The 14,290-nt window shown below is 45.4% G+C and overlaps 1 protein-coding gene across 2 annotated transcripts in view; it reads right to left on the bottom strand.

The window, feature by feature from the left end:
- MEGF11 (multiple EGF like domains 11) overlaps nt 1–14,290 on the bottom strand; it is a 253,506-nt gene that overhangs the window by 74,769 nt on the left and 164,447 nt on the right. For both annotated transcript variants that reach the window (XM_054041093.1, XM_054041094.1), the window contains exons 10-11: nt 2,857–2,977; nt 414–577 (exon numbers count right to left, since the gene is read on the bottom strand). In XM_054041093.1, the coding sequence (XP_053897068.1) occupies nt 414–577; nt 2,857–2,977 (285 nt within the window). The remainder of the gene's footprint in view (nt 1–413; nt 578–2,856; nt 2,978–14,290) is intronic.

The following is a 14,290-nucleotide window of genomic DNA, read 5'->3' as shown; positions in this document are numbered from 1 at the left end:
AAACATAAATTTAAAAGCGCCTTAGTAATCAGATTTTGGTCCTTAAATGTGCACAATCATCTATCATGCCCATTTTAAAGCTAAGTTGCATTTTTTTAAATTAACATGCGACAGTCCGGGCGAAAAAAACATGATGCCTACCACTTCTAAAAAGAACCAAACTCAGAACACAAAACAATGTTCAAGAGACACCGCAGACGACATGATCATAGCTCTGATAGCATGTAGTACAAAATGTAACTAGTCTACCCGACTACTTAGAACTTTGATCGGTTATTTACAGATTGCTTTCTTCATTCCTCCATTAGAGCCCATGACAAAAACGTTCTATCGATCTATCATATATATGTGCCATGCACATCATCTGGGGATATTACTGAAAACAGATGCAAATGTACTCTACTAATACTTACAGGGCACACCTGATCACAGTACTCTCCTTGCCATCCAGGCGAACAAAGACAAAACCCATCCACTGGATTGCAGGCTGCTCCATTGTTACAGTAACATGTTTGGTTACAGTTAAGACCCCAAGTTCCACTTGGACATGGAATGGAGCAGTCAACCCCCTGCCATCCTAAAGAGACATGCAACAGAAACAATGTTCGGTGATGTTTCCTCATTGTTAGAAAAAAGAAAAATGAATGCAGAGCTACGGGGCGTCCATTTGTAGTATGACACTGTTCTCTACAGCCAGCAGGTTAATAAGCACAGCTTGTATCATGTGCACTTTCCACACAGACTGAATGGCCAAGATTCTCTGTTGCACCTAGGATCTGTAAGGTGCAATAGGGTGGAGGTGGCAGGGAGGAAGAGCACAGAAATTGCAGCTTTCTGATTCTCACTGGCCCTGGCAGATGTTAGAGCAGCCTCGAGCTAAGGTGTGCCTGCTGGTTCTGACTCCTAAGGGCCAGAAGTTGGGTGGGGGAGACACAGGAGACAGCTATGCTGGCTGCACTAGCTGGGGAGACCTGGGGGCTCTCTGGCCCCAGCACTGCTAAGGGTCTGAGGCAGGGAGAGAATCTGGAACAACCAAGACCTTTTGCATACTGAAGAGCTGGTATACAACATAAGCGGAAGAACAGTTACATGACACTGCTGGTTCTTTACATTCTATTTTGGTGGGAATGCTCTTTAATATAACACACACACACACACACACACACACACACACACACACACACACCATTGAGGCTCAGCTCTTAACTGCCAGACACCGAGCGGAATTCAATACGCTGCCACTACATGTAATGGAGTTTAGCAGAAATACCATGATTTAGGCACTGTAGTGAAATGGAGTTATACAGTGATTGATTAATTCCTGCTTGAAATGCCAGCTTTTATTATTGTGTGCAGCGTTGTTGTAGCCATGTTGGTCCCAGGATATGAGAGACAAGGTGGCTGAGGTAATAACTTTTACTGGACCAACTTCTGTTGGTGAGAGAGACAAGCTTTCAAGCTTACATAGAGCTCTTCTTCGAGTCTTTATTATTCTTTGCTTCAGTGCGGGTTTAGAGTTCAAGCCTGCCATATGAGGCCATACAGACACAGCTGCCTGTCAGGGGCAGTGAGAAGATGCACAATCCAAAGAGGGCTTGGAGAAGGCACTGTGGGTCAGGAAGGCCGAAAGCCCCAGAGCTCCCCACGAAGGAGGTGCCGCAGTCTGCAGAGAGGTGTGTGCAGAGCCGGCTCCAGGCACCAGCCGACCAAGCACATGCTTGGGGCAGCACCTTGGGGCAGGGCGGAGCTCGATTTTTTATTTTATTTTATTTTTTGATTCGGTGGTGCGGCGCTTGGGGGGGGGGCTTTGGGCGGCGTTGTGCTGGGGGGGTGGCACTTTGGGCGGTGTGATGCTCAGAGGGGCGGCGTGGGCTTTGGGCGGCACTCGGAGGGAGGGTGGGGGCTTCGGGCGGCGTGGTGCTCGGAGGGGGGGGGGCGGGGCTTCGGGTGGCGTGGTGGTCGGGGGCTCGGGGTCTGGCGTGGTGCGGCGCTCGGAAGGGGGGCGGGGGCTTCAGGTTGCGTGGTGCTGGGGGGGGGGGGGCGGGGATTTCGGCGGCTCTCGCGGTGGGGGAGGACGGCGGGGCGGCAAAAAAGTTAGAGCCAGCCCTGGGTGTGTGTATCTGAAGGATGGCCCAGTGGCAATGCTAGCCACATCAGGGTCTGTGTTTGGGGAAGCACTATGGCTGCAGTTGTGGAGGTCTCTGGATGGAGGGAGGTTCCGGTTACCCAGATGGGAACCAGCCGCATTCAATCAATATTTGCAGTAAGTTAACTGAGTAACAGCACAGGGCTAGACTGGCACAGTCCTTGCTCGGCCACACAGCGGAAGAAGAGGAGGAAGGAAGGCCTCAGATTGTGGGAGAGCACGAGCTACTCACCCTGAGAGAAAGGGGCAGAGAGTGTGAGGGGCCCTAGCTCTGCTCCCTTCCATTTGCCAGCCAGAGAGGCAGTCCAGGTGCACACCAGGGAGTGAGCTGCTACACAAGACGCGAAGAGGTAACTAATTGCCCCTAGAGCAATGGGCAGTGGGGGAGGAGTTGTGACTCTGAATCACAATTTGTTTGCTGGTCTGCTAGAGAGGCAGTACAACTCCACACCGCCCCTTCATCTGGGCAGATTGTCAAATGCAATCTGGCCTGTAGTGAACCCTGCCATTTCAGACTCTTTCAGAAACACATGGAGACAGTTAATAATTTACAAATGGAACACACTGGAGCTGCTGACGGCGCAATTCTGCTTAGTTGCAAATCAATTACAATTTACATACAGTTGCATTGTTTTAACTTAAAAGGGACAGCGACATTTACGGCACCCAATGCAACCAGCAGCCAGCTCTTCCATCTGAATTACGTTTACCTTCTCTGCAAAGACACAAGCCATCCACGGGGGAACATGCACCATCATTTTTGCAGTTACACACTGACGAGCAGTTGGCTCCATAGGTTCTGGCCCCACAAGTAATGGAGCAATCATCTCCCTGCAAACCAAAATAAAACCAGCGTCAGGCAGAAAAATATGGATTTCAGGAAATTCTCGTCTGCACATAAAGGAGGCTTTCACTTTCAGCAAGGTACACAGCACACTAAGACTTGATAGCTTAGTCTTCAGTGCTTGAACAGTCACCTCTGAGGCCTGTGATTATGATGCAATTAGTGGTTTGATTGACTTGGAGGAAAGGGACAAGTTTCTGGCTGCCATTCAACAGGAGGCATGAAACTTCCAAAAACAAACTGCCTAGAACAGATGTTAGTGCCTTAACCAAAACATCGCTTACGAAACACTAATCACAAAACACAGAGTCTGAAGCTCTGCAGAGCTCGGTCGCATCTGAGCCGACACAAATGCTCCAAAGAAAGGATTTTTCAGTAGCCGAAGCCTAACAGAGCTCGTGTGTATGCATCCACCACAGACCATGGACGTGAAAAATTAAGTAGTGAAGTGCATTAGACCGTCATATTGATAAACTAACCTAGCTGGCGCATGAATTTGTTTAGGGCTGGACTGTGACTTTTGACAGAGCCTTGAACAAGGGGTGATGCGTAACCTGAATTGCTGGAGAAGCAGCTATGGATGCATTGTGACTCAGACACCTCTCTGGGTGATAGCCCGGCCCCTGTTTCTGCCTAGCTCTAGGGTAGGGGCTCTAGTAATTCGGCGTGCATTAGCAGTAAATTGCAGTGTTCCCTGAGCTGTCTCAGTTGTACTAGTCGGCAAGTAGGGAGATGGAACCAAGACTTTGTCCATACCCTCTCCACCTGCTGCAGCAAGGGAGTAAAATGGTGAGCAGTATCCCCTTAGTCCTGTATGCCCAGACCCAAGATCTGAGAAGCTCGCGGAAGTGTACAGGGAAAGCATACCCTCTCTTCTACTCCCTTGTGCAGCAATGTTGTGTAAGTCACAATAAGCTCTTAAACTGAAGCTCTTCTTCAGTGAATTCAATTAGAATATGCAGTTGTATGTCACAGAAAGCCACCATGCACTGCACTGACACCCACATCTTAAAGATCAAAGGTGCAGATTTCATGTGTGTATGCCCAGGAGAAGAACCATCACTCCTTTGATGTGACTATGCATTTATCGGCAGATACAAATGTACAAAATGTCAATTTGCTTAGGCTCTAAAAAAGTATCACCTCACTGGGGGAAACTACGTATTACAGCACTAAGCAGCAAATGAGACATCAAAAGGAAATAGGGTCAGATTTTATAGTACTACAAATCCACAATGGTTAAGAGAACTTTCAGCTTTCTATTGTACAGTAAGAGACTGTAAGTAAGAGACTTTCAGCCTTTGCTGTACAACGAATCCTTGTTTTAAGGGGATGGTAGCTAGACCATACAAATATGCCCTGTCCAGAAGCAAATCCTATAGTTTAATTTTTTAGTGAATGTTGTGTTTGTAAAAGGTGATGGTTTTAGTGGAGACCTTAGTGGAGAGAGAGAGAGAGAGAGAGAGAGAGACAAGGCCCCCAAAAACGTTTGGCTGCACAGAGGAGTCAGTTTGACAGCCAGGGTGTCTGAAGTGCTCTCTTCACCCACACTGCCATATGTGCCTCCAGACTGATGTGGGGGAACCGGGAGTTGATCTGGATGTTAGCGAGACATTCAGTCTCTATGCCCGGTCAGTCCTTCGCCTTTCTGCTGAGAGCAACAATGAGGTGGCCAATTAGTGCCACTTATAGATCAGATTGTTGTGATGGGGAAACCTGAATGAGATTTCCAACTCATTTCACACAGGAAATGGAACAGCCAGTGGTCACTACTAATTTTTGATGGACTACAACCTGTGCTGGATTAGAACCGGTGATCTAGAAGTAAAAGCGATTTTCTTGTAGAAGGAAAGAAAAGCAAAGCTATTTGTAAAGTCTCGTGTTCAGTCACCCCATTGTGGCAATACAGGGCATGGATCTAAAATGCTCCAGTAAGTAGGATGAAGGTGTGGCCTAGAGATGGAGTGTCTGGACTTCTGGTTCTGTTGCTAACTCGGTGACTATGGGTATGGAGATGCAACATCCCCCTGTGCCAGCTGTACCATGGATACCAAGGGGCAGATCCTCCCGTGGTGCAAATTCCCTGCAGAGTTATCACTATCTGCACCAGCTGTAGGTCTGGCTCCAATAATATTTTCCCACTTTAGTCACAGGGATGAGGGGTGTAAATGTTTATAAAGCACTTTGAGCTCGTAAGAAGAAAGGTGTTATAAAAAATGCCCAGTACCACCATGACAATTCAGCCTTTACTCTAAAAGTCTTTGGGTTTTGGGGACCATTAAGGTACGTAATTTAAGTACACCTCTACCCCGATATAATACTGTCCTTGGGAGCCAAAAAAATCTTACCATGTTGTAGGTGAAACCTCATTATATCGAACTTGCTTTGATCCGCTGGAGTGCGCAGCCCCGGCCCCCCGGAGCGCTGCTTTACCGCGTTATATCCGAATTCATGTTATATCGGATCACGTTATATCGGGGTAGAGGTGTATACTGTACTTTGTGGCTTAACCGCAGTTAGCTACTTTGTCCCTTCGCAGTTATATTTATTGTGTGAACAACCTTGAATTAAAAAAGCAAAACAGAACACCTTGTCTCCCCCACCTAGCTGGCTTAATGAGATTTCTCTCCCTGGTTATAACTAGCCAGACCTCCAGAACGCTTTCTGAGTGACAACTGCCACATACACTTAACTTCTTAATTATATAATAGGAAAATGCACTTGAACTGTAGCACTGGCACTAAGATATTATTAATTATAAATGCAGAACCAGTTATTAACATTTTGAACTTGATTTGGGAGACTGACCTGTGAATTAAATACATTAAGGTACTGTTAAAGATATGTAAATTCCATGCACCTCTTCCCACCTGCCTCACTGGATAATATTGCAGTACATTTCTATCCAGTTGTTAATGAGTTATATGTTCTATTAAACTGGAATCAAATGTTGTTTACTGGATCTTCCCTCTTGCAATATGGCACTTTATATTTCTATCCTATTTAGTAAAATTAATCAACAGCTGTGCACCTTATGTTGATTATTCTTTTTTTTCTGTGAAGTTCAGAAGGTTAATGAGTATAGTGAAAAGCCTGAATCTGGTATGTGAGATGGGAAGGAATAGCTAATTCAATCAAATGTATACCCCTGAAAACATTACAGCGATATTAAAAAAAATCTAGCTATAAATAACCTGATATTTAACGTCTCTCTTCCATACCAGAGTAATCCATATGGACATCATAAACGTTCAGAAGCGCTTCATTTGGTTGCTCCGGTATTTCAAGTTGAAGGCTCAATTCATCAAAATGTATGCCTCGTATCCATCCGAACAAAACTTTATGGCTTTAAGGGTCAAATCCGACTCTCACTTACGTCAATGGAAAGACTCTGATTGGCTTTAACGGGAATTGGATCAGCTCTAATTCAGGAAACTGTGACATTAAAGTCCATCTCCCCTTGTAAAGCAGTGTCTGCCTGATTCATGTTCTCTCACTTCCCACAACATCTTCTTCAGGCCCAATCCTGTGAAATACTGAACACCTCCATTCAGGGCTGGCTCCAGGCACCAGCCCACCAAGCATGTGCTTGGGGCGGCGGGGCGCTCCGGCCCAAGAGAGGGGCCGCGACTGGGCTCGCCGCCCTCCCCGCGGCGCTCCGGCCACCGGGGAGGGGAGAGCGGAGCCGCAGTGGGCTCGCCATCCTCCCCCCAGCGCTCTGGCCGCCGGGGGCTCTCCGCCATCCTCCCCCCAGCGCTCTGGCCGCCGGGGGCTCTCTGCCCTGCTCCCGGCGCTCCGGCCGGTCAGGGATTGCAGGCCCGCAGCCGGGCTCGGCGCCCTCCCATGCCGCGCTGGGGGTGGGGGGGCCGGCGGAGGGTGGCTTTTTTTGCCTAGGGTGGCAAAAAAGCCAGAGCCGGCCCTGCCTCCATTTAACAGGAGCGAGGCTACTCAGCACTTCTTGGCATGCTCAGCAACTAAAAAGAGCAGGCGCTTCATTTGCTCTAATTCTGAACATGATGGGAACATCACAGTGCACCAAGCATACACACATGGGATGTCTGGCACCGGTGACGCCAAAGAGTTGACTTGTAATCAGAATGAATAGTTGATTAATAGTAACAATAATACAGGAAATATTAGCTAATTGTTGCTAAAACTAAATGATAGGCTTTTACATTCCTTGGCAGAGATTTGGGCATGCAACGCTCATTATTGTTAATTCTCCCCTAAGTATTGATACGCTAGGTCCAAGGAACCCAATTCCATCAATAATGCAAGCTGCCAGTTCACATCCATCAGCATCAAATATTAATAGACTCATGAGGGCCAGAGCATCCATCTTCCCAGATGGCAGTCGATAACATGTCTTGTTTCTGTTCACAAGTAAGGTGGAGATTTCCTTTCCCCAAAACAGTTATTGTAAAATGGGAAGCAGAGCTTATAAACACACCCAGGCTTTAAGTGCTATTGTGTGAACAAATTCTGGATCCTTAAAGAAATAAGCACTTTTCCTGTTCATGATTGCCTTAACAGCATGTGTAAGCTTATTTGTTTCTGTTAAAGGCATGCTCTTGCTATACTTTAAACAATGGCGCTCACATTTTAAGGGCCTGTTACAAAGCTCATCGAAGTCCACAGAAAGACTCTCACTAACTTTAATGCCCTTAAATGCCTAAAAAGCAGCCTTCGGGGGGAAAAATATTGGAAATTGGTATCCAGTATTCTGATGCCAGCTGTGATTCTAAAAATGAGCAACTGTGCCAAGCACAAAGCTGTGGCCATAATTGGTGGCTTTTGTATTTTGAACGTTTAAGAGATGAGAAATTAAAACTTTGAAAAGTGGGTAAAATCCAGCGGAAAAGTTTACACTGCGGGACCAAATCTAGATCCATTGAAGCCAATGGGAAAACGGAAAATCAATTTTCCACGGCTTCTGCAGTGCAGAAGGCTAACAGAGTTGTTACTGAGTGTGGTCTTAAGTTTACATTTTAAAAACCTAGGCGACAGTTTTGTGTAAGTGTTCTTAAGGTCCACGCAGCACCCTCATCGCCTAGCAGAATCAATAGAAATGTAAGACATTTACTGTCCCACATATTTGGGCCAATAATAAACTGTACTCACTATATGGCTAATTTGATATTCTGAAAACTGAAAGATTTACAGAATATCTTTTTTGCACCATGTGAGTTATATATGCAGTTCCTATCAACCACAACATGGGATGTCCCACGCACAGGCTCTCCGAGTTTACAATGCATGCATAAAATGGTTGCAGAAGGGCAAGTACAGTGCATTAGATATGTAGAGATAAAACAGATCAGGAAGACAAAATATGGATGCTGTTTGTGGCTGGTGTCTGTGTGTCCAGATAAGCTGATTGCTATGGATTTACTCCATCAAAGTACATATTTATATGCGCATATATACATAATAGGACACACCAACGTGCTGGTATACAGGATCTGTGCACTGGTGCAGATCACAGATACAGCTCTGTAATATTTACTTATTTAATTGTGACATTTACAATCAACCCAAAGTGGTTCTCTCCAAACATTCCCCCAAGGTAAACATATGGTATCCAGCAAAGTGAACTGGTGGAACTGACTAATTTCCCTAATGACATTCCAATGGAAATTTTAACGTGCTCTTCTTAGGCACATTAACAGAAATATGAAACTTTGAACTTTTTATCTGTTTTCTCCTCCACCCCAGACACCAGCAATTTATTCATGACCTTACGCTACAACATCTTTAGTTTTCCAGACATAATGATGTCCTCCGGCAGAATTCCTTTCCCCTCTGGGCGATACTAATTACTCCCTGCAGATGTTGTTATTGGTGCTAATGATAAAATGCAGAAAAAAGGTTAGTGCAACAGCCATAAGGTTCTTGTTACTAGTATAATCTAGGGTTTAAATTTGCAGATAATCACTGTTCCTGAGAAAGGACACATTTTCCTTTACTCGGTTTGTTATGTCATTTGATGTAGCTGTGCCAGATATTTAAATACACATACATACGCCAGTAGCCACTGGGAAACCTTTTCCAGTGACAGTTTCACTTCATTATTTCACTCTTTGCTTTTCTGAGATGGGGAGGGGATGGGAGAGGGAGGGTGATGCTTGTTTAAAGAGGGAATTTAGTGCTCCTGAAAGTTACAGGCCTTGAGGGTCCTGGAGACCGAAGTCCTCTATTTAGTCATAAAGCAGTTTCAATATGGCATCAGTGAAGGCTTCCCCATTCTACTCCTCTGAGGGCATCATATCTCTTCTGGAGACATCAATTCTAGAAGTGAGGGGTGAGTTCAGTTTCTCCACACCCAATCAATCCCAGGGCATTCCAGCGAGACTAAACACAACTATACCAATTAGTGCCACATGTGGCGGTGATGCATTTGGATGTGGGTGCGATGTGTTGCTTTTTCTTCTAAAATCTGACCCCTTTATCCCTTGCTGTTTAAATTACATCCTCTTACACTGATTTACCAATGGATGTAACTGACATTGGCATTTACTTCACCTCTGAATTTGTCCTAATATATTAATGTATACAGTAGATATAGTAAATGCAGAGTTCAAAAATCTGCCTTCCTGGTAATAATTCTGAAATTTAGTTTATTGTAAAAGGGTTTTAGTGAAACAGAAACAGAAAGCTTGACTTCCTGGAAAGGGTTAGTCAGCAAAATAAAACATACTTTGAGTCCTGTTGGTAGATATATCGTGAGATCTGAGATACAGGTGCATAAATCCCAAAGATCAGAACAAGGAAGTACTGGCTACATTTCTAATGGTGTAACAACCAAAGCCCCTGCTGTGCATAAACAAAGCAGAGAGAATTGAGTGTGGAAATTGACAACAAAACTAAACACTCCTTGGTGTTTTTTTTCCAATGCAGTCTGGATGACAGTTGTATCTAGTGAATTGGAGCCCAAATGTTTTTTCTATGGGCCTATTTCTGCCACTTTACTCATGGTGAGCAGTACTTTACTTCACAAGCAGTCCCATTGAAGAAAATGGGCCAGAACCTTGAATGTGGCCAGACTGTGCTCTAAGCTACCTTTCCACTCCCCCATTGGGGCCACTTTATTTCCCAGTGTCAATTAGAGCTGCTCTCGGCTACACTAGCAGTTCCCTAAGGATGTGCGAGTTTCACAGAATAGCACAAACTATTCTGGCCACACTCTGTCCAGTGCTTAGTACTAACACACCTCATGCATCAAAGGTGGGAAATGTTCTGGCTCAATGAAATTACTCGTGGCATGAAGTAATGCTCAGTGTGATTAAAGGGCGGCAGAATCTAGCCTTGTGTGATTTTTTTCCTCCTTCACATTATCAGTTACAACAAATTTTCAATAAAAATAATTTATTCTGCATATTAAAACCATGGGCCTGATTCCAGGAGTAGTTTTATTCCTATGATCCAAATCATCTAGACATGCACGTTAAACAAAATACATACCGAATTGAACAAAGATAATGGGCCAGATCCAGAGCTGGTCTAAATCAGCATTGCTCTGTTGACTTCAATGAAGCTAACCTAATTTACACCAGCTGCATGACAAGGGAGGGCAGAGAAAGTACCACTGGCTGCTCCATGAGTTGCTTTCCTGTCAGGCTCTGGGAGCCCCAAGGAGAGCACAACAGAAGCTTACCTAGCTCTGACCGAGCTCAGGGAGTGCCTAGTCAAGGAGGGCTTCCCTTCCTCACATCACTGCCCAGGGCAAGGCACACAGAGGGGAAAATGAGAACCAACAACTAGCTAAAGCTCCCTGATTCTCTGATCCAGCCCTGGCTCAGGGTAACTCAATCTGGGGGTGGCTCTAACTTTAAGAAACCATACCAGCAGCTGAGGATAGCCAGAGCACACTGCACTCCGGCCCCATCCCACTCTGCTCCCTGGACAAGGAGGACGATGTAGGAGCTGGCTATGCCAACTCTGCATCGGCTGTGAATGCCTCCATGTGGGGGAAATCCCCAGCTGGGAATTAGGAGTGGTTTCTGCTCATTTTGCACTGCCAAAGTGGCACAAAGGAAGGGGCATGGGACAAGGATCTGCCTCCAAGTATTGATTGCAGCCTCTTGCCTTTTTGGAACTAGTACATTTGGCCCCCAACTGAGAAGGCTGCACAGCTCTGCAGTAGGGAGGTCAGCATAAGCAGAGAGCTAAACGTACAATCTAGCACTCAAGAGCATCCTGTAGTTTTTGCAACACTCCCCGGAGGTCCAGAAGTCAATGACTGGAGTCCATCATTTCACAGATGTAGTCTTTTTCTCTGTTACAGATCTACTAGAGAACTGGCAGTATTCTCCGACTTTGTTAACCACCTCAGGACACCGCTGGTGAGAGAATTCAATGGAAAGCAAATTACTTCTCAGAGAAACACTGACGTGTAGGGCCAGAAGGGACTGGGGCCTTGAACCTGGGCCCATGGATCCCTGGGCAGAGCTCAGCCCATGGCTGCCACCAGGCAGTTCACCTGAATAACTGGAGACGTTAGCCAACAAAGCGCTAGCTCACAAAGGGACCTGCCCACAAAGCTCCAGACTGGGGGAAACTTCCAGCATCGCTAATTGGCTGGGGAGCTCTATTTAAACCAGAACGAGGCAAAGGAAGTTGTCTGAGAAATTAGAGGAATCCCTGATTGGTTGCTGCCACGGACTCTGCCTGCTTACCTGACTCCAGAGCCCTGCCTTCCTGCTTGTTCCTATCCTCCTTATCCTATCCCCATCTGTTCGTGGTCCCTGCTTTCCTGCCTCACTCCAAGTCCCAGTTCCTACGTCCCACCCTTGAGACTGACTCCATCTCTGACCTTTGGTGTGGCACCTGACTAGCCCATTAGACATGGGACTGCCCATGCCCGAGTCACTACAGGTCATGTAATCCAGCCCGCTGTGCCGAGTCAGGATCAAGTAAACCCAGACCATCCCTGACATGTGTTTGCCTACCCTGTTCTTAAAAAACTCCAGTGATGCTGTGTAGGTGAGAAGGTGCTTTTTATGGCAAGAACTGAACAGCAGAGCGGGTGCTGGCTTTAGGCTGAGGTACGTCACCTTTTGAGCAGCCAGTGTAACATGACTTCCTCTTCAATCATCCCACACTAAGTACAGCAAGCCTGTAGTACAAAATGTGACAATATACTGGGCCAAACCCTTTCCTGGGTGAGTCTACTCACTGCAATGGGCTTGCACCAGGGATGAATTCGGTCCATCACATTTTTCAGTGCTACGTATTTAGGGTTCTACCAGTTTGAACTGGGCAATTTAATATGCATATATTGCATTGTCTACTTAACATAATTCTGGTCACTGCTACTATCTGATCTGTGCATGTTCATTAAAAAAAAAGATCAGGGTTTCAGCTCTATATTGAATTGTCAGAATACTGAAGACACACACTATAAAATCATGGCAATACCTCCGCGGTTAAGAATGTGCGTGTGTTAATACAAACATGTATATACACACACAGTAAATATGGCTTCAACACTAAACCACATTTAGCCGAAGCGAAGAACCCATTGACAGACAAACAAGACATACCTATGCACGCACACACAGCCTGAAAAAACAGACTAGTATCTGGTAGAAGTTCTGTTGCCCTCACGAGAATGCAAAATTACGCTGGGATTTTGGATTTACGTGCACTTTTCTAAAAAGGATAAAATCGAGCCCTCAGAGACCACAGTTAAATAGAAAATGAAATGAAAAACTAACCAATGATTTACATTCTATTGTAGTGGTTTTAGCAACCCTTAAGTTTTCAATCTGGAATCTGAACTAGAAAGAGAATCAACTAGCAACTATGCAAAGACATGTCCACAGCTACGCAAATAGCACCAATGAAGATATTTAAGTTTAGAAGCTTAATAGTTGGAGACTAAACAAACAATAGATTTCCCTGCAAAATTCGTATAAAATAACTCAGTCTGCAGTTAGGTACTGAGCCCCTCTGGTACTGGATGAGGCTACAGAAATGGAAATACAATTTGACATAGCCACATTGCCAATTAAAGGTGAAACAGAAGCAATATGTCAACTGGTAGCAAAGAGAAGCATTCTGAGTTCCTATATGAAACTAGCTCCTTTGGACCCACTTACAAAATTCTGGAGTACTGAGGTAATTAGAACAGCAGCAGAACTTACAGGAAAAAGCAAACAAAAGAAGAAAGAGGAGGAGAATTGGGACTTGACTACTGCTGTTATCAGATTATACATGCTGCATGTAACTGAACAAGTATTAAAAAGGGGGACAACAGACATGGCTCATTAATAGAGGAAGGCAATTCTGTTCTCCTGTAAATCTGGGGCAATGCCATGGAAGCCAATAATTGATGCTAAAGTAAACCTGGAGTAACAGAGCAGAATTTGGCCTTCCCAGTACAGGTTCAAAGGCTCCTCCACTGGAGAGAGAAAAACAAAACAAAACAAAGGAAGTTCGTAACGGAGATTTGAAAAAAAAACTGCAAGGATTTCAAAGCAAGAGGCATAATTTCTGCAAACCATGCAGAACCACTGTGAACTGCATCCATTGACCTTGCTAAATATTTCAGCACAATAGTTCACCTCTTAAAAAGCACACAACAAATGCCTGTGGGTGTAAGGGGACCCTTCATTATGTCCCCTACAGCCAGAGGCTGATGTGAACATTGTCAGGTTTACAGACACAAAGATTCCCAGACAGTGTAGCTGCCAGTGATCCAGCAAAAAGGTCTAATTGGTCAGCAGAAGCTCCAGGGGGAGAAGGAGGACAAGTTTAATAGGCAGCAAGCACCTGGTCTGTTGGTATAAAAGGCAGCTGGGAAGCAGCTGCATCTGAAAGCCTGGAAATGGACAGGTGGTCTCCCAATAATGACCCTACTTTGGGATCAGGTTGCAGGATGTCTTACTGTTTTACATTCTGGGGCTGAGAAAAAACTTTCCTCTCTTGCAATTGGCCCTGATTAAACTGTGCCTGCCCCGCTTCCAGCTAAACCATTTCCCCCCCAATTCTACAGGCTGCTGCTCTGGTGGTGCCATTCCACAGGGGACCAAGTTTTCAAAAAGGCGTCTACAATGTAAGAAAAACAGAACACAGTTTGGGATGAATGTAATGCTCGTGAAAGGCGCCAGATTGACAGTTCTAAGGGACGGAGTTCTCTATTTATCCACAGAAACACTTCAGCCCCGGATTGGTATTATAAGCTTGGTCACATGGCCCCATCATTGACCTTGACCTTGAGGGTGAAAGGGTGGTTCAGTCTAGCAGCAAGCTTGCCAATCAGTGCCAACAGAGATGGGATTAGTGATGTGGACACATGC

This window comes from Malaclemys terrapin, chromosome 10 (genome assembly GCF_027887155.1).
Source record: "Malaclemys terrapin pileata isolate rMalTer1 chromosome 10, rMalTer1.hap1, whole genome shotgun sequence".
NCBI lineage: Eukaryota > Metazoa > Chordata > Testudines > Emydidae > Malaclemys > Malaclemys terrapin.
Note: the sequence above shows the minus strand (reverse complement) of the source record. Positions and strands in the feature narration are given on the sequence as shown.